This window comes from Gigantopelta aegis, chromosome 2 (genome assembly GCF_016097555.1).
Source record: "Gigantopelta aegis isolate Gae_Host chromosome 2, Gae_host_genome, whole genome shotgun sequence".
Lineage (NCBI taxonomy): Eukaryota > Metazoa > Mollusca > Gastropoda > Neomphalida > Peltospiridae > Gigantopelta > Gigantopelta aegis.
Genome location: NC_054700.1, coordinates 50,261,395 through 50,286,361, shown reverse-complemented (window position 1 = coordinate 50,286,361; position 24,967 = coordinate 50,261,395). Strand labels below are relative to the sequence as shown.

At 36.0% G+C, this 24,967-nt stretch overlaps 1 protein-coding gene across 3 annotated transcripts in view; it reads right to left on the bottom strand.

The window, feature by feature from the left end:
- LOC121386671 (golgin subfamily A member 6-like protein 6) overlaps nucleotides 1-24,967 on the bottom strand; it is a 59,594-nt gene that overhangs the window by 25,319 nt on the left and 9,308 nt on the right. For 2 of the 3 annotated variants that reach the window (XM_041517676.1, XM_041517661.1), the window contains exons 2-5: nucleotides 19,786-19,911; nucleotides 13,638-14,393; nucleotides 4,570-4,665; nucleotides 570-674 (exon numbers count right to left, since the gene is read on the bottom strand). In XM_041517676.1, coding sequence (XP_041373610.1) covers nucleotides 570-674; nucleotides 4,570-4,665; nucleotides 13,638-14,340 — 904 coding nt within the window. In that variant the 5' untranslated portion in view covers nucleotides 14,341-14,393; nucleotides 19,786-19,911. The remainder of the gene's footprint in view (nucleotides 1-569; nucleotides 675-4,569; nucleotides 4,666-13,637; nucleotides 14,394-19,785; nucleotides 19,912-24,967) is intronic. The other variant, XM_041517668.1, reaches the window with a different exon arrangement.

The window sequence follows — 24,967 nt, the reverse complement described above, 5'->3', positions numbered from 1 at the left end:
TTTGTTTTGGCATTCCAAACTTTCTGTAATTATGTTATAGTCAGTAAGCCTTTGTTTTGGCATTCCAAACTTTCTGTAATTAAGTTATAGTCAGTAAGCCTTTGTTTTGGCATTCCAAACTTTCTGTAATTATGTTATAGTCAGTAAGCCTTTGTTTTGGCATTCCAAACTTTCTGTAATTAAGTTATAGTCAGTAAGCCTTTGTTTTGGCATTCCAAACTTTCTGTAATTATGTTATAGTCAGTAAGCCTTTGTTTTGGCATTCCAAACTTTCTGTAATTAAGTTATAGTCAGTAAGCCTTTGTTTTGGCATTCCAAACTTTCTGTAATTAAGTTATAGTCAGTAAGCCTTTGTTTTGGCATTCCAAACTTTCTGTAAGGGTAATATATAGGTATGGGAACTCTTTTTACATGGCCATATCCAAAAATAGGTTCAGGCACGCCCATCTCGGACCTGGCCACTGACATCGCCAGTGAGCAGTTCCAGGATGGGAGAAACAGACCAGAGAAAGATAAAGTCAATATAAATCTGCTCAAGTACTAATGTTTTGTATAACTGCTACATGTACCTTTGGAATTTTCAATTTCTTTTTGTTTCTTCGCAATGTCTTGCTTCATGAGTTCACCTTTTGACTCCTGATCTTTAATCCGTTGATTAGCTTCTTTCAGTTTTTCTGAGTAAAATAAAAACCATCATGGTAGACATATTGTTATCTTGATTTCCAAAAAATAATTAATGCATCAGTGAAACAGAATTTATTTCAGTTTATTTACTGCAGACTTTTGTTTTGTAAGCTGTAGGTGAAACCATGCTCAAACACCAGGCCTTAATTAATATGAGATGTGAAAAATTCAGGTGAATGATTAATTGCTCCCCTAACTTAGATTGAATATTACTCGATGTGATAATTAAAGGTGAGCTAAAAAGTACTCCCCTTGAACTAGTTTTAGGGAGTGATGGAGAGTTGAGTGATATATATAGCTCCCCATAACTGTCTTTGTATGACAAACCCATCACCAATTTAAACTGAGGTTAAACAAGCTAACATTTGTTTTGTTTAATGACACCACTAGAGCAAATTGATTAATTAATCATCGGCTGTTGGATGTCAAACATTTGGTAACATAAGAGTCTTATAAAGTGGAAACCCGCTACATTTTTTCCATTAGTAGCAAGGAATCCTTTATATGTACTTTCCCACAAACAGAATAGCACAAACCATGGTCTTTTATATACCATACTAGTTTTGGTGCACTGGCTAGAACGAGAAATAGCCCAATGGACCCACCGAAGGAGATCGATCCCAGACCGACTGCACATCAAGTGAATGCTTTACCACTGGACTACATCCCGTCCCTAACTTTTTAAGGAGTACAATTGTCTGATTCTGAAATCTGAAAAATACACTTTGTTTAAAATTATATAATTTCAGCTATAGTGTATGTATATTATGTATCACACATATATATACAAGCATATGTAAGACCTTACGTTTACATTTTTTTAAAGTTTCTGAATTTACTTTAGGTATCTCAAGTTACCCTATAAGTTTACATATAAAGTTTGCTTTGTTGAATGACACCACTAGAGCACATTGCTTTATTAATCACTGGCTATTGGATGTCAAATATTTGGTAATGAAGTCTTAGAGAGGAAACCTGTTACATTTTCCCATTAGTATCAAGGAATCCTTAATAATGAACTTTCCCACAGACAGGACATATCACATACCATATCCTTTGACATACCAGTCGTGGTGCACTGACTGGAACATGAAAAAACCCAATCAGAGAATGCATGGTCCACTGAAGTGATTCGATCCTACAGCGCAAGCACCTAGCTCAGGCGAGTGTTCTACCCACTGAACTAGATCCTGCCTCTTAGTTTACATACATCTATATGGTATATGATATATGATACTATAGATATATGATACTAAAGATATATGATACTACAGATATATGATACTACAAATATATAATACTATATAGTGTTTTCCCAAGCTTGTTTTAGCATGGTGCAGCACCATGCCTCAATAGTCTAGCACCATCTTGCCTTAATCAGCACCATGCTGCCCTGAGATTAAACAAGCCTTTTTCAGTAATTAATTCTAAAATTGCCTTTATAAAATACCAAAAAAGGTATTATTAATTAATAAAATATGCCTTTTATATCTTTTGCCATTCATTTATTAAAGCAAGCACATAAATTTATTTCAATTAATTTTGTGTATTTTTAATGAAAAACAAGTGCCCCGATCGAAAATGGTGAAAATGCCCCAAAAGTGTTTGGTCTACCATGCCTGGGCTATGAAAGATGGTCTCTGAAAAGCCACTTTCATTTATGAAGTAGTCTTTGAGGGAACGTTAAACAAGTGATGGCAAGTTTGACAGCTGAGGAATGTGAACATGCCTTAGGCATGCTTCAAGTTGGCATTTTGAGTAGAGTCATCGCACAGCGTTTTGGATGCCACCATTCAACAATCACTAGACTCCACAGGAGATACCAGCAAACAGGAGGAACCACCAGTGACCATCCACGTCCTGGCCAACGACGTGCTATGACACCACAACAAGATCTCCATATTCATGATCGAACGCTGCCAGCTGCCAGGTCTGCGCCAACTGTTCAAGGTCGACGAGGGGTTATCAGCGCAAACACTGTGCATCGCCGTATTCGCTCCGCTGGGCTGCGTGCTCAATGACCATATGTTGGACCAATCCTGACTGATCAACATTGAAATGAGCACTGACGTTTGGCAGGAAGGTATCGTCATTGGAGATTACAATGTTGGCATGGTGTGCTATTCTCTGACGAATCCCGTTTCCATTTAAGGAATACTGATGATCGTTGCTGGTGTGGCGTAAGCGTGGAGAATGTTACCACAATGACTGCCTTGTCCAGACGGATGGATGGGGTGGAGGGAGTGTCATGGTGTGGGGAGGGATCAGTTATCATCACCGAATAGCACTCCATGAATGCCATTTACTACCGGGATAACGTCTTGCAAAATCACGTCATTCCCTTCTTTCATCAGCATCGGGATATGCACACATTTCAGCAAGACAACGCCTGAGCGCACACAGCATGTGTTACAACACAGTATCTAGCGAACAATAATGTCCCTTTGCTTGAATGGCCAGCACTGTCCCCTGATTTATCGCCAATAGAGTATCTTTGGGATTACCTTGGTCAACGCATCTCACGTCTTCCACAAATGAATAACCTTAGAGAACTGGAAAACGCACTACAGCAGGAGTGGAATGCTATTCCCTAGAACACTATTCACAGACTTGTCGGGTCGATGAGAAGACGTTGCATGGCTTGTGTTGCTGCAGATGGTAGTCATACACGCTATTGACTTTTCATTGTGACCCACGTGTCTTTCATATGTAGATGAATTAAAACTAATCAATGATTGTGCATCCGTTTTTGTTTGTTGTCATTATCAATCATCCATCTATAGCTGTTCACAACAAAAACATTTATTGCTCAGATATTCTTTTCGAAATCCAAACATTTCTTGGTGGTGCATTTTCAATGCTGTTCAGTATATGATACTATAGATATATGATACTATAGATATCTGATACTATAGATATATGATACTATAGATACTGTAGATCCTGAAATTAATGCGATCATAATATTAATGCGAAAAATGCGAGCTCGTGTTATTCACATTTATAATGTGACGCATTTATTTCTATGCTTTGTCTATGTATCCCACGTTATTAAAACAAAACAAAGATTAAAATTCTAACATATGGAAAACAATTCATTGTAGGCAAGTCTGACTAATTGTTGACTAATCCAGCAAGCTATGTGTCACACTTTTAAAACAAAGATTAAAATTCTAATACATTTATAAAACAAATGGAGCACAATTCATTGTATACGAGACATACTAATTGTACAATAATCTAACAAGATGCCAGCCACGCGTGATGATTGCAGGGTCTTTGGCCATCCTATCAAAAGCCGACACGATACATTGTGTGTGAATGGGTTTTAGCACGCTATAATCCTGAGGTCGACCATTTCTTTCATTTCACTGTTCAAGGTCACTGCAACTTAGTTGGGTGAATTGTTCTTTTGTTATGACTTTGAAATATGTCTACATTCTTAGGAAGATACAGTTGTAATGGTACATATATGCTAATGTTTAACCAGATTTATGTAACCATACCCGTTACGTAATTGAACACTGCAAAATATGCTTTGAGTTGATCTCACCAAAAACACTAAGAACTAAACAGGTTAACTGATGTGTATACAGATATGTTAGTAAGTTGATCTCACTGAAGATAACTGTAACTTGGATTGAACCAAAAAGTACACGGACGTGTGTTGCTAGGACAGTGTTATTTCCAAGGGAGGCCACTCGCATTAATTTCATGTCACATTTTAGTCTGCCCACCGACACTCACATTAATTTAGGGATGCGTTAATTTCAAGATCTACAGTATATGATACTATAGATATATGAAAACACAATGAAATATCTGTAATTCATTTAATGTACTTCTGTATGTAATACTAGGTATATGGAAACAGGCAACACATACCTTCTAGTTTTCCAATCTCTGCTAACTTTGATTCCAAGGTTTTGTGTAAATCTTGTTTTTCTTTCAAATGTACTAATGTACTCCTCACAGCTGTTTCTGAAATAGAAAACAGAACACTGCTTTCAGTGCTCTACAAAGCGAGTAAAATACTCGCCTTGGCGACTAAAAACATTCCCTGGCGTCTAAAAGATAAAATCACATTCGCCAGATGGCGACTGTCCAATAATCTTACTTTAATCTGTAAACAAAACTGGACATCAGAAAACACTGTGGACCAGTAGCAATTTATCTTCCATAAAACATGTTTTCTATCGGTAGTATGTTTGAGACATGTTAATCGGACTATGAATAATGATTTTCCAGTATTCAAGAGTAAACACGTTGACATTAAAGGGAAGGTAATACTTCGTTATGATGTTATCTCCCTTAGCTTGAATATCAAGCGTTTGGAAATAATTCGGCCCCAGTTCAGTTTTGGACCAAGTCAGTCCTGTCCTCTTTAGAGCCAGGTTTTATTTATGTATTAAAATGAGATTGTTGAGCGCCACTGTATGTCTTTACTTGTCTGTTTGAAACTCAAACGTTAATTATTTTAAATGTTGACTTGTATATGTGTTAATTATGCTGCGCTCCAATCGTCTCGTGCTTATCGTGATAACAGGTCCCTCCATGATAACGACTTCTCCAGTCGTTTTAATCACGTTGGAAGTCATGTTCACCAGTGGAGGATGAAAACTTGTTTCAAATTTCTTGACTCGACTTTAGACAGCTTTAAAGACATGACTATTTACAAAACAGTATTTATGGATTTACAAGGCAGTATGTGATGAAAATAAATATTATTTAAACCAAAAGCAAGGTATCCGATTGGTAACTACTAGTAACGCGTTGAATCCTGGTAGATATTATCACAATGCTTTTATTTAACTTTTAATGAGTACTGCAATTTAAATGCATATCTTAGCAGTGCCATTAAAATAGTAATTCGCTTAAATTTGTTTAATACAATTATTGGGTACGGAATTTGATAATGATAGTTAATAGTCATTCACTGTTTCAGTGGAACCGGACACAAACAGTAACTTGTAATTACTAGTTAACAACTAGGAATCACCTCTTCACTAGTTCATTCGAATGCATTCCTAATAACAATTATGACATTAGTAATGTGCCGTAAAATGGCAGATGAATCGATTTAATGACAAGTATATATTAGCTGGCTACTAAATATAAGTGGCTGGCGACTAAAATATTATACTTTACTGGCCAGGGAAGAGTAAATTTAAACTTGCTTTGTAGAGCACTGGCTTTGATTGTTGTTGTTTTTTATCCTGTAACCTGTTTGTATTATTCAACTAGAGTGACTGTATAAACTTTGTTAAAGTTTGTTTTGTTTAATGACACCACTAGAGCATATTGATTTATTAATCATCAGCTGGCAATTTTGACATAATATAGAGAGGGCACCCATAACATTTCAGTAGCAATGGATCTTTTATATGCACCATCCCAACGACAGGATAGCACATACATGTACGTATCACAGCATTTGATATACCAGTCGTGGTACATGGGCTGGAATGAGAAATAGCCCAATGGGCCCACCGACGGGGATTGATCCTAGACTGACAGCGCATCAAGCGAGCTCTTTACCACCGATGGAGCTATACATCCCAGCCGGGCTGTTTAAAGAGACTACATGTACCTGAATTCAGCAATGTTTAAGATGATATCAACCAACAGACTGTAATCACATACTAAATATATTTTAAAAAATAAAATATTAATTAGTGGTTGTACATTAAACATGTTTCTGATCATCTTTGTGTTAATTTGCACTGTGTAAAACTTCATTTCATTTCCTAAAGTATATATTTTATATTTTTAAATTGTTTGGATATCAAATCCAAGCTACATATTTTAATTAGTGCTACAATATCGTAAAACCACCCTAGGCTATGATGTGGCTGACACATGGACTTTATATAATTATAACAACACAATAAACGTAATTCTGTATTTTATGTCCCTTAAAGGCACATACCCTAGTTTTAACACTACGTTTAGTTAATTTACAAACCTGTAACTCATCTGGATAAAGTTACAATACAGTGAAAGAAGAGCCTGTGATGTTAAAATGGACACTAAGTGTAGTTAATCTACAAACCTGTAACTCATTTGGATAAAGTTACAATAGAGTGAAAGAAGAGTCTGTGATGTAAAAATGGACACTAAGTTTAGTTAATTTACAAAACTGTAACTCATTTGGATAAAGTTACAATACAGTGAAAGAAGAGCCTGTGATGTTAAAATGGACACTAAGTTTAGTTAATCTACAAACCTGTAACTCATTTGGATAAAGTTACAATAGAGTGAAAGAAGAGTCTGTGATGTAAAAATGGACACTAAGTTTAGTTAATCTACAAACCTGTAACTCATTTGGATAAAGTTACAATAGAGTGAAAGAAGAGTCTGTGATGTAAAAATGGACACTAAGTTTAGTTAATCTACAAACCTGTAACTCATTTGGATAAAGTTACAATAGAGTGAAAGAAGAGTCTGTGATGTAAAAATGGACACTAAGTTTAGTTAATCTACAAACCTGTAACTCATTTGGATAAAGTTACAATAGAGTGAAAGAAGAGTCTGTGATGTAAAAATGGACACTAAGTTTAGTTAATCTACAAACCTGTAACTCATTTGGATAAAGTTACAATAGAGTGAAAGAAGAGTCTGTGATGTAAAAATGGACACTAAGTTTAGTTAATCTACAAACCTGTAACTCATTTGGATAAAGTTACAATAGAGTGAAAGAAGAGTCTGTGATGTAAAAATGGACACTAAGTTTAGTTAATTTACAAACCTGTAACTCATTTGGATAAAGTTACAATAGAGTGAAAGAAGAGTCTGTGATGTAAAAATGGACACTAAGTTTAGTTAATTTACAAACCTGTAACTAATTTGGATAAAGTTACAATAGAGTGAAAGAAGAGTCTGTGATGTTAAAATGGACACTAAGTTTAGTTAATCTACAAACCTGTAACTCATTTGGATAAAGTTACAATAGAGTGAAAGAAGAGTCTGTGATGTAAAAATGGACACTAAGTTTAGTTAATTTACAAACCTGTAACTAATTTGGATAAAGTTACAATAGAGTGAAAGAAGAGTCTGTGATGTAAAAATGGACACTAAGTTTAGTTAATCTACAAACCTGTAACTCATTTGGATAAAGTTACAATAGAGTGAAAGAAGAGTCTGTGATGTAAAAATGGACACTAAGTTTAGTTAATCTACAAACCTGTAACTAATTTGGATAAAGTTACAATAGAGTGAAAGAAGAGTCTGTGATGTTAAAATGGACACTAAGTTTAGTTAATCTACAAACCTGTAACTCATTTGGATAAAGTTACAATAGAGTGAAAGAAGAGTCTGTGATGTAAAAATGGACACTAAGTTTAGTTAATTTACAAACCTGTAACTCATTTGGATAAAGTTACAATAGAGTGAAAGAAGAGTCTGTGATGTAAAAATAGACACTAAGTTTAGTTAATCTACAAACCTGTAACTCATTTGGATAAAGTTACAATAGAGTGAAAGAAGAGTCTGTGATGTAACAATAGAGTGAAAGAAGAGTCTGTGATGTAAAAATGGACACTAAGTTTAGTTAATCTACAAACCTGTAACTCATTTGGATAAAGTTACAATAGAGTGAAAGAAGAGTCTGTGATGTAAAAATGGACACTAAGTTTAGTTAATTTACAAACCTGTAACTCATTTGGATAAAGTTACAATAGAGTGAAAGAAGAGTCTGTGATGTTAAAATGGACACTAAGTTTAGTTAATCTACAAACCTGTAACTCATTTGGATAAAGTTACAATAGAGTGAAAGAAGAGTCTGTGATGTTAAAATGGACACTAAGTTTAGTTAATCTACAAACCTGTAACTCATTTGGATAAAGTTTACAATAGAGTGAAAGAAGAGTCTGTGATGTAAAAATGGACACTAAGTTTAGTTAATCTACAAACCTGTAACTCATTTGGATAAAGTTTACAATAGAGTGAAAGAAGAGTCTGTGATGTAAAAATGGACACTAAGTTTAGTTAATCTACAAACCTGTAACTCATTTGGATAAAGTTACAACAGAGTGAAAGAAGAGTCTGTGATGTAAAAATGGACACTAAGTTTAGTTAATCTACAAACCTGTAACTCATTTGGATAAAGTTACAATAGAGTGAAAGAAGAGTCTGTGATGTAAAAATGGACACTAAGTTTAGTTAATCTACAAACCTGTAACTCATTTGGATAAAGTTACAATAGAGTGAAAGAAGAGTCTGTGATGTAAAAATGGACACTAAGTTTAGTTAATCTACAAACCTGTAACTCATTTGGATAAAGTTACAATAGAGTGAAAGAAGAGTCTGTGATGTAAAAATGGACACTAAGTTTAGTTAATCTACAAACCTGTAACTCATTTGGATAAAGTTTACAATAGAGTGAAAGAAGAGTCTGTGATGTAAAAATGGACACTAAGTTTAGTTAATCTACAAACCTGTAACTCATTTGGATAAAGTTACAATAGAGTGAAAGAAGAGTCTGTGATGTAAAAATGGACACTAAGTTTAGTTAATCTACAAACCTGTAACTCATTTGGATAAAGTTTACAATAGAGTGAAAGAAGAGTCTGTGATGTAAAAATGGACACTAAGTTTAGTTAATCTACAAACCTGTAACTCATTTGGATAAAGTTACAATAGAGTGAAAGAAGAGCCTGTGATGTTAAAATGGACACTAAGTTTAGTTAATCTACAAACCTGTAACTCATTTGGATAAAGTTACAATACCATGAAAGAAGAGTCTGTGATGTTAAAATGGACACTAAGTTTAGTTAATCTACAAACCTGTAACTCATTTGGATAAAGTTACAATAGAGTGAAAGAAGAGTCTGTGATGTTAAAATGGACACTAAGTTTAGTTAATCTACAAACCTGTAACTCATTTGGATAAAGTTACAATAGAGTGAAAGAAGAGTCTGTGATGTAAAAATGGACACTAAGTTTAGTTAATTTACAAACCTGTAACTCATTTGGATAAAGTTACAATACAGTGAAAGAAGAGCCTGTGATGTTAAAATGGACACTAAGTTTAGTTAATCTACAAACCTGTAACTCATTTGGATAAAGTTACAATACCATGAAAGAAGAGTCTGTGATGTTAAAATGGACACTAAGTTTAGTTAATCTACAAACCTGTAACTCATCTGGATAAAGTTACAATACAGTGAAAGAAGAGCCTGTGATGTTAAAATGGACACTAAGTTTAGTTAATCTACAAACCAGTAACTCATTTGGATAAAGTTACAATACCATGAAAGAAGAGTCTGTGATGTTAAAATGGACACTAAGTTTAGTTAATCTACAAACCTGTAACTCATCTGGATAAAGTTACAATACAGTGAAAGAAGAGCCTGTGATGTTAAAATGGACACTAAGTTTAGTTAATCTACAAACCTGTAACTCATTTGGATAAAGTTACAATACCATGAAAGAAGAGTCTGTGATGTTAAAATGGACACTAAGTTTAGTTAATCTACAAACCTGTAACTCATTTGGATAAAGTTACAATAGAGTGAAAGAAGAGTCTGTGATGTTAAAATGGACACTAAGTTTAGTTAATCTACAAACCTGTAACTCATTTGGATAAAGTTACAATAGAGTGAAAGAAGAGTCTGTGATGTAAAAATGGACACTAAGTTTAGTTAATTTACAAACCTGTAACTCATTTGGATAAAGTTACAATACAGTGAAAGAAGAGTCTGTGATGTAAAAATGGACACTAAGTTTAGTTAATCTACAAACCTGTAACTCATTTGGATAAAGTTACAATACAGTGAAAGAAGAGTCTGTGATGTTAAAATGGACACTAAGTTTAGTTAATTTACAAACCTGTAACTCATTTGGGTAAAGTTTACAATACAGTGAAAGAAGAGTCTGTGATGTTAAAATGGACACTAAGTTTAGTTAATCTACAAACCTGTAACTCATTTGGATAAAGTTACAATACAGTGAAAGAAGAATCTGTGATGTAAAAATGGACACTAAGTTTAGTTAATCTACAAACCTGTAACTCATTTGGATAAAGTTACAATACAGTGAAAGAAGAGTCTGTGATGTAAAAATGGACACTAAGTTTAGTTAATCTACAAACCTGTAACTCATTTGGATAAAGTTACAATAGCGTGAAAGAAGAGTCTGTGATGTAAAAATGGACACTAAGTTTAGTTAATCTACAAACCTGTAACTCATTTGGATAAAGTTACAATAGAGTGAAAGAAGAGTCTGTGATGTTAAAATGGACACTAAGTTTAGTCAATCTACAAACCTGTAACTCATTTGGATAAAGTTACAATAGAGTGAAAGAAGAGTCTGTGATGTAAAAATGGACACTAAGTTTAGTTAATCTACAAACCTGTAACTCATTTGGATAAAGTTACAATAGAGTGAAAGAAGAGTCTGTGATGTAAAAATGGACACTAAGTTTAGTTAATTTACAAAACTGTAACTCATTTGGATAAAGTTACAATAGAGTGAAAGAAGAGTCTGTGATGTAAAAATGGACACTAAGTTTAGTTAATCTACAAACCTGTAACTCATTTGGATAAAGTTTACAATAGAGTGAAAGAAGAGTCTGTGATGTAAAAATGGACACTAAGTTTAGTTAATCTACAAACCTGTAACTCATTTGGATAAAGTTACAATAGAGTGAAAGAAGAGTCTGTGATGTAAAAATGGACACTAAGTTTAGTTAATCTACAAACCTGTAACTCATTTGGGTAAAGTTTACAATAGAGTGAAAGAAGAGTCTGTGATGTTAAAATGGACACTAAGTTTAGTTAATCTACAAACCTATTAAAAATAGACTAAAACTCTACTCCATAACCGCTACTTCACAGACACATGTGTGTCTTTAAAAATATGAAAAATGATTTTTTTTGAATTAGAAACATCAGCTAGTATGACCAGGAACACTTCAGTTCTACGGAAATGAATACTCTATTAAGAATAAAATATAAACTTGTAATGTTTGATTTCAGTGATCATAAACGGCTCTAATATATGCTGTCCCTTTAACTTCATATTACATGTTTTACCTGTACCGTCAGTGAATACCTGTGACATTTCTTTGTTTCTTGTAAGGACTATTTTCATTTGCTGTCTGGCAGTGTCTCTATTTTTGATTAGCTGATGTAAGAAGGTGGCCATGCATTCTGCATTTATTGTTTATACTTGGTTTTCTTTTGGGCTGCTGCAGATTTTTTGTACCTTGTATCTTCACATAAGAAGTTTTGTAAAGGTTTATACTGTAGTCTACAAGTGACTTTGCATATTTGGCAGGACATACTAAAGGGACATACCCTAGTTTTTAAACACTAAGGCATATTTTTCACTATTAGAGCCGTTTATGATCACTGGAATCAAACTTTACTTATATTTTATTGTTTAGATTATCCATTCCATATAACTGAAGTTTTTCTGGTCATCCTGGTGTTTCTAATACCACAAAATATATATATATATATTTTTTAAACGCACATGTGTCTCAAAAGTAACAGGTATGGAGTAGAGTTTTAGTCTATTTTAACAGTATTTCACTGTTTCAAGTTCACAGACTCTTGTTTCACCTTCTTGTAACGTTATACAGATGTGTTACAGGTTTGTAACTTAACCAAATTTAGCGTTAATTTTTACGGGTTGAAACTAGGGTCTGCACCGTTAAGCCTCATGGGTTTGTTATGGGTTTTGGCAGGGTCCTTGATCTGCAATAAACTGTAAAAACTAAAAAGCAGTTACACTAAGTGACCTTTTACAATGACGTCACTACAATACATGCCATAGTGATGTCGACAATAGCCTATAATGGTTTTACAATATCATAGTGCTAAGATAGATTCGAAAATAGGGGCCGCTGGCAGCTAGCATATGGGCTACTTACAAATATTACGATGGTCAAAAACATCTTAAATATACAGACACTGATATTCAAAACAAGAAAATATATTTAATATTTAATACTAGTCAATACAAAATGTTTTTAGTCAAAAACATCTTACAATACAGCAAGCGTAGGACAGTCTCTTTAAAGCAAAGAGATACATTGCTACTAGCAGTTAATAAATAGCATGTCATGTGACCTAGATCATATGACCTGTCTGACTCAGCTCATTTACTTCTTGAAACTAAATTTTCTATTGCATTAATTAATAGGATGGGTTTTTAATTTTAATTTTATTATAATTCTTACCTTCACAGGATAAAGCTGATAACCTACGTCATTAACCTGTTATTATTTTAAAATCTTGTAAAGTTCCCCATTAATTCTTACCATCACCGGATAGTTAAAGCTGATAGACCAAGTCATTAACCTGTTATTCTCTATAGACTTGTCATTATATAACCATGCAGTTATTCTCTTTCGAGGTCCCAAGTGTTATCTTCTCAGGATAGTTAACACTGATAACCCAAGTCATTAACCTGTTATTCTGGTTCGATTCGAAGATGTCCCAAGTGTTATCTTCACAGGATAGTTAATGCTGATAAGCCAAATCATTAACCAGATATTCTCTTTCGACTCGAAGAGGTCCCAAGTGTTATCTTCACAGGATAGTTAACGCTGATAACCCAAATCATTAACCAGTTATTCTCGTTCGACTTGAAGAGTTCCCAAGTGTTATCTTCACAGGATAGTTAACGATGATAACTCAAGTCATTAACCAGTTATTCTCTATTTAACACCACTCAATCATTGTGTACATAACTGTATGAAAATTATATATTTTAAATCTGCTTAGCACCATGCAATTTAACATTGCTTGGTCATTCAAAATACTAATTTTTGTCTGTTGCCAAGTTTAGTAGAAGATCATTTAATTATTTGTAAAAAGAAAAAAAAACCCACATGTTAACACTAATACTGTTTAACCCCACTCCTTAAAAAAAATCAAAACAAAAACAACCAACCAAACAATAAGAATGTAAAAACTACGAAAACAGAAAACATCACGTTAGCTTACCTCTAATATTCTTTTCCTTTAAATAATTCTTCATGGCATCTGCCATCTGACAGTTCAGTTCATCAATGGTTTTCTTTCTCTCTCCCAGTTCATTCTGATATTCCTCATTAGCCGATTCCGTTTCCTGTAGCGCTTGTTTGGTTTGCTTCAGCTGATTCATCAAGTCTTCATTTTCCCTTCGTAGCTGTGCCATATCATTCTGTGCTGCACTTAAACGACCGTTAAGATCCTCGACAGATCTCTGCAACTGTTGAACTTTTTCATTTTTTTCATCAAAAGACTTCCTTGCTTCCTCATTCTCCTTCCCCGCCTGCATCAGCTTATCCTGAGTTATGTTTAACTGTTGGTCAAGATTATCTTTTTCTGCGGTCAAGTCTTCAATCTTGCAAGTTTGCTGAGCAAGACATTTCTTCAGCACCTTATTATCTTCATGTATTTTCTTTGGGACAAATTTTAGATCTAACCCATTAACAAAACTTTCTTGTTCCGACTCCAATAGCTTAATGTGTTCATCTTGTTCAGCTAACTGTTTCTTCAGTTCCTTGTTGTCTGTCTGTGAATAATTAATGTCTGAATCTCGTTGTGCCAAACTATGCTCCAATTGTCTATTTTTATTTTTGGTTTTATTTAAATCTTCTTTAAGCTTCTTCTCTCCTGCCAGCAACTGCTTAATTGTCTCAGTTTTCTCTGCTAGATGTTTCATCAAGTTCTCATTTTGAGTTTTCAACTGTGCATTTTCTTGGCCAGTACTACCATCTGCAAAGAAGAAGGAAGGAAATGTTTTATTTAATGACGCACTCAGCACATTTTATTTACGGCTATATGGCATCAGACATGTATATGGTTAAGGACCACACAGATATTGAGAGAGGAAACCTGCTGTCACCACTTCATGGGCTACTCTTTTTTTTTGATTAGCAGCAAGGGATCTTTTATATGCACCATCTCACAGACAGGATAACACATATCACGGCCTTTGCTATACCAGTCATGATGCACTGGCTGGAGCAAGAAATAGCCCAATGGGCCCACCGATGGGGATCGATCCCAGACCGGCCGCACCTCAAGTGAATGTGTTACCACTAAGCTACCTCCTGCCCCTGCCATCTGCAGTTCTTGTCCTCATGTTGCCATCTTGAGGTTTTACTTCTAGAAGTATAAATAATAAGTCTTGCAAAAAAAAAAAATGCTTTGTTTAACGACACCACTAGAGCACATTGATGTCAAACATTTGCTAATTCTGACTCGTAATCAGAGGAAACCCGCTACATTTTTCTATTAGCAGCAAGGAATCTTAGATATGCACTTTCCCACAGATAGAAAAGCAAATACCACGGCCTTTGACCAGTTGTGGTGCACTGGTTGGAATAAAAAAAAGCCAGTCTGTTGAATGGATCCACCAAGGTGTCGCAATCCTGCGACGCATGCACCTCAGGTGAACCATATGTAAAAGTTCTCATTCTCATGCTGCCATCTGGAGGATTTATTTCTTTTGCTCCTCATTTCATTTCAAGCATGCTGTCCTGGGCACACCCCTCAGCTATCTTGGCTGTCTGTCCAGGAGAGTGGGTTAGTTGTTAGTTGGTCAGTGGCTAGTGAGAGAGAAGAGGGTGTATAGTGGCCTTACCAATTGAGCCCTTAAGAACTTGCTCTGGGTTAGAGCCAGTACCGGGCTCCGAACCCTGTACCTACCAACCTATAGTCTGATGGCTTTTTTGCTCTTGCTTAATTGTTGCTTCCTATCATCTAGATCTCGAAGTATAAAATAATTTGCCTTGAAATACTAATAGTAGGCCTCTATAGCGTTATGGTTAAGCTGTCAGACATAAGGCTGATAGCTAGGTACTGGGTTCACAGCCCGGTACTGGCTCCCACCCAGAGCGAGTTTAATGACTCAATAGGTGGTAGGTACTAGGTTCATATCCTGGTACCGGCTCCTGCGTCCAGAGCGAGTTTAACGACTCAGTGGGTAGGTATAAACCACTACACTGACTTCTATCTCACTAACCACTAAGATATAAACACTAACCCACTGTCCTGGACAGACAGCCCAGATACATGTAGCTGAGGTGTGTGCCCAGGGTCCCGTTCCACGAAGCGATCTTAGCCCTAAGATCAACTTAAGTGCATAGGATAACTATGCACTTATGGTAATCTTAGAGCTAAGATCAACTTAAGTGCATAGGATAACTATGCACTTACAGTAATCTTAGAGCTAAGATCAACTTAAGTGCATAGGATAACTATGCACTTACAGTAATCTTAGAGCTAAGATCAACGATCAACTTAAGTGCATAGGATAACTATGCGCTTATGGTAATCTTAGAGCTAAGATCAACTTAAGTGCATAGGACTACTATGCGCTTACGGTAATCTTAGAGCTAAGATCAACTTAAGTGCATAGGACTACTATGCGCTTATGGTAATCTTAGAGCTAAGATCAACTTAAGTGCATAGGACTACTATGCACTTACAGTAATCTTAGAGCTAAGATCAACTTAAGTGCATAGGATAACTATGCACTTACAGTAATCTTAGAGCTAAGATCAACTTAAGTGCATAGGATAACTATGCACTTACAGTAATCTTAGAGCTAAGATCAACTTAAGTGCATAGGACTACTATGCGCTTACGGTAATCTTAGAGCTAAGATCGCTTCGTGGAATGGGGCCCAGGACAGTATATATGAATGTTTCATATTATTAACAAGGTTCATTCACTGTCAATCTAATCATTCCTTAGTTAAAGACATCTACGATTGGTACCTAGCTACTTTGCTTGCAAAATATCAAAATGGAAGACTTGATTGTTCAATTTTAATCCTTTAACTGAATGACTATATAAAATAAATGTTTTATTTAATGTCGCACTCAACACATTTTATTTACAGTTATATGGCGTCAGACATATGGTTAAGAACCACACAGATATTGAGAAAGGAAACCCACTGTCACCACTTCATGGGCTACTCTTTTCGATTAGCAGCAAGGGATCTTTTATATGCACCAACTCACAGACAGGATAGCACATACCACGTCCTTTGATATACCAGTCATGGGGCACTGGCTGGAAAGAGAAATAGTCCAATGGGCCCACTGACGGGGATTGATCCCAGACCAACAGCGCATTGATCAAGCACTTTACCACTGTACTACGCCCCACCCTCCGAATGACTATATAAAGGTTTATTTTCAAAAGCAATACACATCTACAGATTTAACCGACATCACTAACTCGGACATCATTTTACACTGTCAAGAAAACTAAGGGGCTATGTGTGTAACTGCCAGTGTACTACTTTATCTGTAATTATGTAATGTTGTTTTAAAGAGGCGTTTTCAGATGTCGGATGCACGTTTGTTACTAATTTGCTCTGTCAGTGTCGGAAGGGGTGAATTCCAGTGTAATGAACAGAATAACATTGATGAATGTTTATTTTCTACAATTTATGGTCGGATGGTGTAAATGTTGTAGTATAACGACGGTTGTTTTAATGAAGTCTGACCGTATATATATCTTCCCCACCCACTCCTTGCTTCAGGGTTTAACTGTAAATGTTGTAGTAATGACGGTTGTTTTAATGAAGTCTGACCGTATATATATCTTCCCACTCATTCCTTGCTTCAGGGTTTAACTGTAAATGTCGTAGTAACGACGGTTGTTTTAATGAAGTCTGACCGTATATATATCTTCCCACTCATTCCTTGCTTCAGGGTTTAACTGTAAATGTCGTAGTAACGACGGTTGTTTTAATGAAGTCTGACCGTATATATATCTTCCCACTCATTCCTTGCTTCAGGGTTTAACTGTAAATGTTGTAGTAACGACGGTTGTTTTAATGAAGTCTGACCGTATATATATCTTCCCACTCATTCCTTGCTTCAGGGTTTAACTGTAAATGTTGTAGTAACGACGGTTGTTTTAATGAAGTCTGACTGTATATATATCTTCCCACTCATTCCTTGCTTCAGGGTTTAACTGTAAATGTTGTAGTAACGACGGTTGTTTTAATGAAGTCTGACTGTATATATATCTTCCCACTCATTCCTTGCTTCAGGGTTTAACTGTAAATGTTGTAGTAACGACGGTTGTTTTAATGAAGTCTGACCGTATATATATCTTCCCACTCATTCCTTGCTTCAGGGTTTAACTGTAAATGTTGTAGTAACGACGGTTGTTTTAATGAAGTCTGACTGTATATATATCTTCCCACTCATTCCTTGCTTCAGGGTTTAACTGTAAATGTTGTAGTAACGACGGTTGTTTTAATGAAGTCTGACCATATATATATATTCTCCACCCACTCCTTGCTTCAGGGTTTAACTGTAAATGTTGTAGTAATGACAGTTGTTTTAATGAAGTCTGACTGTATATATATCTCCCCCACCCACTCCTTGCTTCAGGGTTTAATTGTCACTCACTAGATTGGCAAATGCAAATATATAACATTACTACTTACACAAAAAGCTAGTTCAGAAATCATCTTGGTGTTTGACTAAATAAAACTTGAATTTGGTGACAGATTTACTTATCAAATTGCTAATATTTTATGAGCTTCATGCGTAATTCGAACGAAAATGGCGAAGTGACAATAAAACAATTAGTGGCACTATAATGATTGATAATGGCCCGATTGTTTGGTTTTGAGAGGTACAATTTGCACTAAATGAAAAGTTTGGGACTGAATTATTCATCCAGTGTTCAGTAGGGGTGTAACGATATACTCAAATATTCGGTGCACCGAACAGCGATCTGTATCATAGTTGCATTCGTATTCGTCACTAGCTGAACCGAATATACGAATACTTATATATAATGTTTACTGTATAATTTATGTTTCTAATTCATACTAACCAAAACGCAATAACGATTCGATAGTTTTTATTGTCCTTTTTTATATTAGGTCAACTGCATAGTCAGACTCATAGACCGATCCTTCTGTTTTTTTATTCCATGCGTTGGACTGGTACTCTACATGCAGCTTGACTGCGCTTCTGTCAAAACACTGTAGTCGCATAGTCTCATTCAACCAGCCTAATACGAGACACGGGCGAGTGTATTTCGTTAATTTATGCATTCTATGCAGTGCAATGTCAATAATGTTGAACCAATATTCTAACGTTTAAATGGCAGCTCAAAGCAAAATATATTTGTATAATTCTTAACGAGAACTGTGGCATATTAGCAATTCAAATATGGATATAAATTGATTAATACTAGATACCAAAAACCAAAATGTCCTTAAAAATATATATTTGATATTCAAAATAAATTTAATTGACCGGTAATCCATAACTTCTGTCTACATTATACAATGTATATACGGTTTCGGTTTTCACGCATGGAAAAGGGTGAATTGTTATCAAAGCTCTTAAGAATATTTTTTTAAATATGTACAATTTGTACATTTATGTTTGCAAAGGCCATGGTATATTTTAAAATTCTGATAATAACATATACATATTTTAACTTTCCTCTGAACATGTGGACATGTTAGTGTTCCTTAAAAAGAATGTGGTCCTGGATTAGACAATAAACACAAACTTGATAGGTCCTGTGTAATCACTAATGAGTTTTTACTTTAAAAATAAATACTTTTTTTTTCCTTTCAGCAAAGCGTTTGTACTTGTGTAATGTGTATTCATGGATGTGAATACATATTCGTATTCGTCACCTCATATTTGTGATATGTATCGTATTCGCCACCATGTGTATTTGTCACAACCCTAGTGTTCAGTTTAGAGAGGTTTCCGGTTTAGAGAGGTAAACTTTAGTGTTAAAAGATGAGTAAATCACGGGACCATGGAAAACATCTGGTTTTCAGAGAATTCCGGTTTTGAGAGGGTTAAAGTTTGTTTTGTTTAATGACACGACTAGAGCACATTGATTTAATAATCATTGGTTATTAGATGTTAAACATTTGGTAATTCTGACATATAGTCTATACAGAGAAAACCCACTACATTTTGCCATTACAGTAGCATAGGATCTGTTATATGCACCATCCTACAGATACATGTAGGATAGCACATACCACGGCCTGTGATATACCAGTCACTGGCTGGAATGAGAAATAGCCTAATGGGCCCATGGACGGGGATCGATCCCAGACCGACGGCACATCAAGGAAACACGTTACCACCCCTACCATCTGCAGTTCTTGTCCTCACGTTGCCATCTTGAGGTTTTACTTCTACTGCTGTTGCGCCATCTTGAGGTTTTACTTCTGCTGCTGTTGCGCCATCTTGAGGTTTTACTTCTACTGCTGTTGCATCTAGAAGTATAAAATAATTTGTGTTGCAAAAGTTCTTTTTGTTTTGTTTAACAATTACACCACTAGAGCACATTGATGGGGACTGATCCTAGCTAGACCGACCACACATCAAGCGACTGTCTTACCACTAGGCTACATCCTGCCTCGGGCAGTTCAATTTATTGACTTTCATTTTTCATGGACTAACGCTTTGAATATATTGCTTCCAGCTATTGCATTAGCAACATATACCATTGCAACATGTTGACTTTGTCCTCTATGGTTGGTTGCATATCAACATTTACTAGTAAACTCTGGCAGTCTGCTTCACACCTGAGACAACATATATCATTGCAACATGTTGACTTTGTCCTCTATGGTTGGTTGCATATCAACATTTACTACAAAACTCTGGCAGTCTGCTTCACACCTGAGACAACATATATCATTGCAACATGTTGACTTTGTCCTCTATGGTTCGTTGCATATCAACATTTACTACTAAACTCTGGCAGTCTGCTTCACACCTGAGACAACTCTAAATTATAACAGGTAGGGGCAGGATTTAGTTCAATCTGTTGAGTGCTCGCTTGAGGTGCTTGCATTGCTGGATAGAACCACCTCGATTGATCCATTCAGCTGATTGGGTGTTTTTTCTCATTCCAACCAGTACACCATAACTGGACAAAGGCCGTGGTATGTATTACCCTGTCTGTGAGAAAGTGCATATAAAAGATCCCTTGCTGCATTAAGAAAAATGTAGTGGTTTTCCTCTGATGACTACGAGTCAGAATTACAAAATGTTTGACATCCAATAGCTGATGATTAATAAATCAATGTGCTCTAGTGGTGTCGTTAAACAAAACAAACTTTAACATATAACAGTAATTATGCAACTTTTATAATAGGAAATTATGCAGGGAGAGGTCAGACTGGCGAGTAATGTTTCAAGAGAGGTATCGTATGGCTGGGTCAGACTGGCGAGTAATGTTTCAAGAGAGGTATCGTATGGCTGGGTCAGACTGGCGAGTAATGTTTCAAGACAGGTACCGTATGGCTGGGTCAGACTGGCGAGTAATGTTTCAAGACAGGTACCGTATGGCTGGGTCAGACTGGCGAGTAATGTTTCAAGAGAGGTATCGTATGGCTGGGTCAGACTGGCGAGTAATGTTTCAAGACAGGTACCGTATGGCTGGGTCAGACTGGCGAGTAATGTTTCAAGAGAGGTATCGTATGGCTGGGTCATGCTGCCCTAGAAAATACAGACACCACTTGAGCACATTGATTTATCATCAGCTAATGGATGTCAAATGTTTGGTGATGTTGATATATGGGTCAAAATATTTTGAATTGTCTTATTCACATCTTGAAAGCTGTCTAAATACATTTTATTTAATAAATCTAAATCTAACTATTAAAATGTAATGGTGTGCTTAAAATTATTAGCATTGAAATTTACTAATTAAGTTCAGATTTCAAATATGTCACAGATTTTATACATTTCCTTTTGAATGTTATTCCGTTAATTAGTGTCAATTTCTAATTAAATACTAGTATATGATTATTGAAAAGCATATAAAAAACTACGACCATTTAATCTCACATGATTTTATTATTATATTCAAATAATAAAAAAAGAAGAGGGAAATGTTTTATTTAACGACACACCCAACACATTTTGTTTACTGTTATATGGCGTCAGACATATGGTTAAGGACTACACAGATATTGAGAGAAGAAACCCGCTGTTGCTACTACATGGGCTATTCTTTGGTTAGCAGCAAGGGATCTTTTATATGCACCATCCCACAGACAGGATAGTACATACCACAGCCTGTGTTACACCATTTGTGGAGCACTGGCTGGAATGAGAAATAGCTCAATAGGGCCACCGATGGGGATTGATCCTAAACCGATGGTGCATCAAGCGAGCACTTTACCACTGGAGGGGGGAGAGATGTAGCCCACTGGTAAAGCGCCCACTCGATGCGCAGTCGGTCTGAGATCGGTGGGCCCATCGATGGGCCCATTGGGCTATTTCTCGTTCCAGCCAGTGCGCCACGACTAGTATGTCAAAGGCTGTGGTATGTACTACCCTGTCTGTGGGATGGTGCATATAAAAGATCCCTTGCTGATAATTGAAAAGAGTAGCTCATGAAGTGGCAACAGCGGGTTTCCTCTTTCAATATCTGTGTGGTCCTTAACCATATGTCTGACGCCATATAACCGTAAATAAAATGTGTTGAGTGCGTCGTTAAATAAAACATTTCTTTCTTTCTACTCGTCTTGGAGTTGAGGACATTACTGAAAGCATAATGGAGTTGAGGGAGTCATGCATAACCTCAACTGCATTACGACTGAAACCCATTACAACACTAAGCATGGTAACGGAGTTGAGGTAACGAAGCTGAGGTAACGAAGCTGAGATAACGGAGTTGAGGTAATGAAGCTGAGGTAACGGAGCTGAGGGACATGACCATTATGGGCAGATAACTCACAATATTACTGACTGAATAATTGATTATTTAACCTCATGTAAGTGTGGTCTGTGAGTTAATTAGTGGCATGAAACCAATTTGTATTTGACAAGTACGATATATTTTTAACTAAGTGAACAGTTGAAGATGATTAAACCTGTAACTCACTTATCTGCGGCATCTTTCCCAGGAGTGCAGAAATGGAAAATATTTAACTAGCCTGCCGGACCAGAACCAACTAAAATTTACTAGCCCACCAGAATTACTACTGGTCCGCCAGTCTAGAGAACAATATATATTATTAACAATATTATAATATACAATGTCTTTACTTTAAATTCTATACATGTATATAGATATATTGACAAAACATTATTAACAACACTTGGTAAGTGATCAACATCATGTGGCAAATGAAATAAAAGAGATAGGTAGACCATCAGACTGGTAGTTGTATTTTTTATATAGATATATTGACAAAACATTATTAACAACACTTGGTAAGTGATCAACATCATGTGGCAAATGAAATCAAAGAGATAGGTAGACCATCAGACTGGTAGTTGTATTTTTTATATAGATATATTGACAAAACATTATTAATAACACTTGGTAAGTGATCAACATCATGTGGCAAATGAAATAAAAGAGATAGGTAGACCATCAGACTGGTAGTTGTATTTTTTTATATAGATATATTGACAAAACATTATTAATAACACTTGGTAAGTGATCAACATCATGTGGCAAATGAAATCAAAAAGATAGGTAGACCATCAGACTGGTAGTTGTATTTTTTATATAGATATATTGACAAAACATTATTAATAACACTTGGTAAGTGATCAACATCATGTGGCAAATGAAATCAAAAAGATAGGTAGACCATCAGACTGGTAGTTGTATTTTTTATATAGATATATTGACAAAACATTATTAATAACACTTGGTAAGTGATCAACATCATGTGGCAAATGAAATCAAAAAGATAGGTAGACCATCAGACTGGTAGTTGTATTTTTTATATAGATATATTGACAAAACATTATTAATAACACTTGGTAAGTGATCAACATCATGTGGCAAATGAAATCAAAAAGATAGGTAGACCATCAGACTGGTAGTTGTATTTTTTATATAGATATATTGACAAAACATTATTAATAACACTTGGTAAGTGATCAACATCATGTGGCAAATGAAGTCAAAAAGATAGGTAGACCATCAGACAGGTAGTTGTAGTTTTTAACTCGTCCGTCAGAATTTTTACTTGCATTTGGCGAGTGGGTGAGTACTTTCTGCAACCCTGTTGCCCATTAATTAATTTGGTTTTTTTGTTCCAAACTGCAAGCTGTGGCCCTTTTTTCTGTTATGAAAACTTTCCCATCAAAAGGTTTCCTTCGGTATCACTGCCTTCGGTGGTGCAGTGGTTAAGCAATTGGACTACAGGCTGGTAGGTACAGGGTTCGCAGCCCTGGACCTGCTCCCACCCAGAGCAAGTTCTTAAGGGCTCAATGGGTAGGTGTAAGGCCACTACACCCTCATCTCTCACTAACCACTAACCAACTAACAACTAACCCACTGTCCTGGACAGCCAGCTCAGATAGCTGAGGTGTGTGTGCCCAGGACAGTGTGCTGAAACCTTAATTGGATATACCGGTAAGCACGAAAATAAGCTGAAATGAAATTCCTACGGTATCACTTCAAATAGAATAAAATTTCCTAGATTTGCCCGGGTTTTGTTTATTTAATGTGTAACGGAGTTGAGTCGGTAATAAGGGACACCAACAAAAGTTGACTTTTAAAATAATTCCAGAGTCACCTTGCATAAGCAATAATAAATAATAAATAGTAAGATTTGAGCAATCAAACAAGCCATAAATATGTACTGTGTATTCACCTCATTATTTTAACTGAAGAAGAAGAAGTTTGTTTGGTTGAACGATACCACTGGAGCACATCGATTACTTAATCATCGCCTATTGGATGCCAAACATTTGGAATCCTGCTACATTTTTTTCTAATGCAGCAAGGGATCTTTTATATACACTTTCTCACAGACAGGAAAACACATACCACGGCCTTTGTCCAGTTGTGGTGTACTGGTTGGAATGAGAAAAAACCCAATCAGCTGAATGGATCCATCGAGGTGGTTCGATCCTGCGACGCAAGCACCTCAAGCGAGCACTCAACCGACTGAGCTAAATCCCGCTGTGACGGTACATGCTCTTAATTTTGTTTTCGCCTGTGGCGATATTAATTGTGTTAGAGGGCCGTGTGCAGTTTCATTGCACTTAGGCCAGGTGGGCAACTTGTTACGTGATACCTTTGCGCGACGGTCATCTAATACACACCCAGCAGGTGTGGAGGCCATGTGGCGAGCAGTTACGTAATACCTCCGCGAGTGCGGTTTTTACAACCGTGATTTGGCGACGATGGCGACAGCCAGTCTGACGATCAGAGAAAAATATACCGACTCTGGGAGAGGTGGAATATCAGATGATAGGTGAGGTACCGCGTTGTACCCCCAGGCGATATTCGCTGTCTCTGAGAGTTTTGAATAAATAGCTAGGGTTTAGAGATATCGAGGAGAACCATAG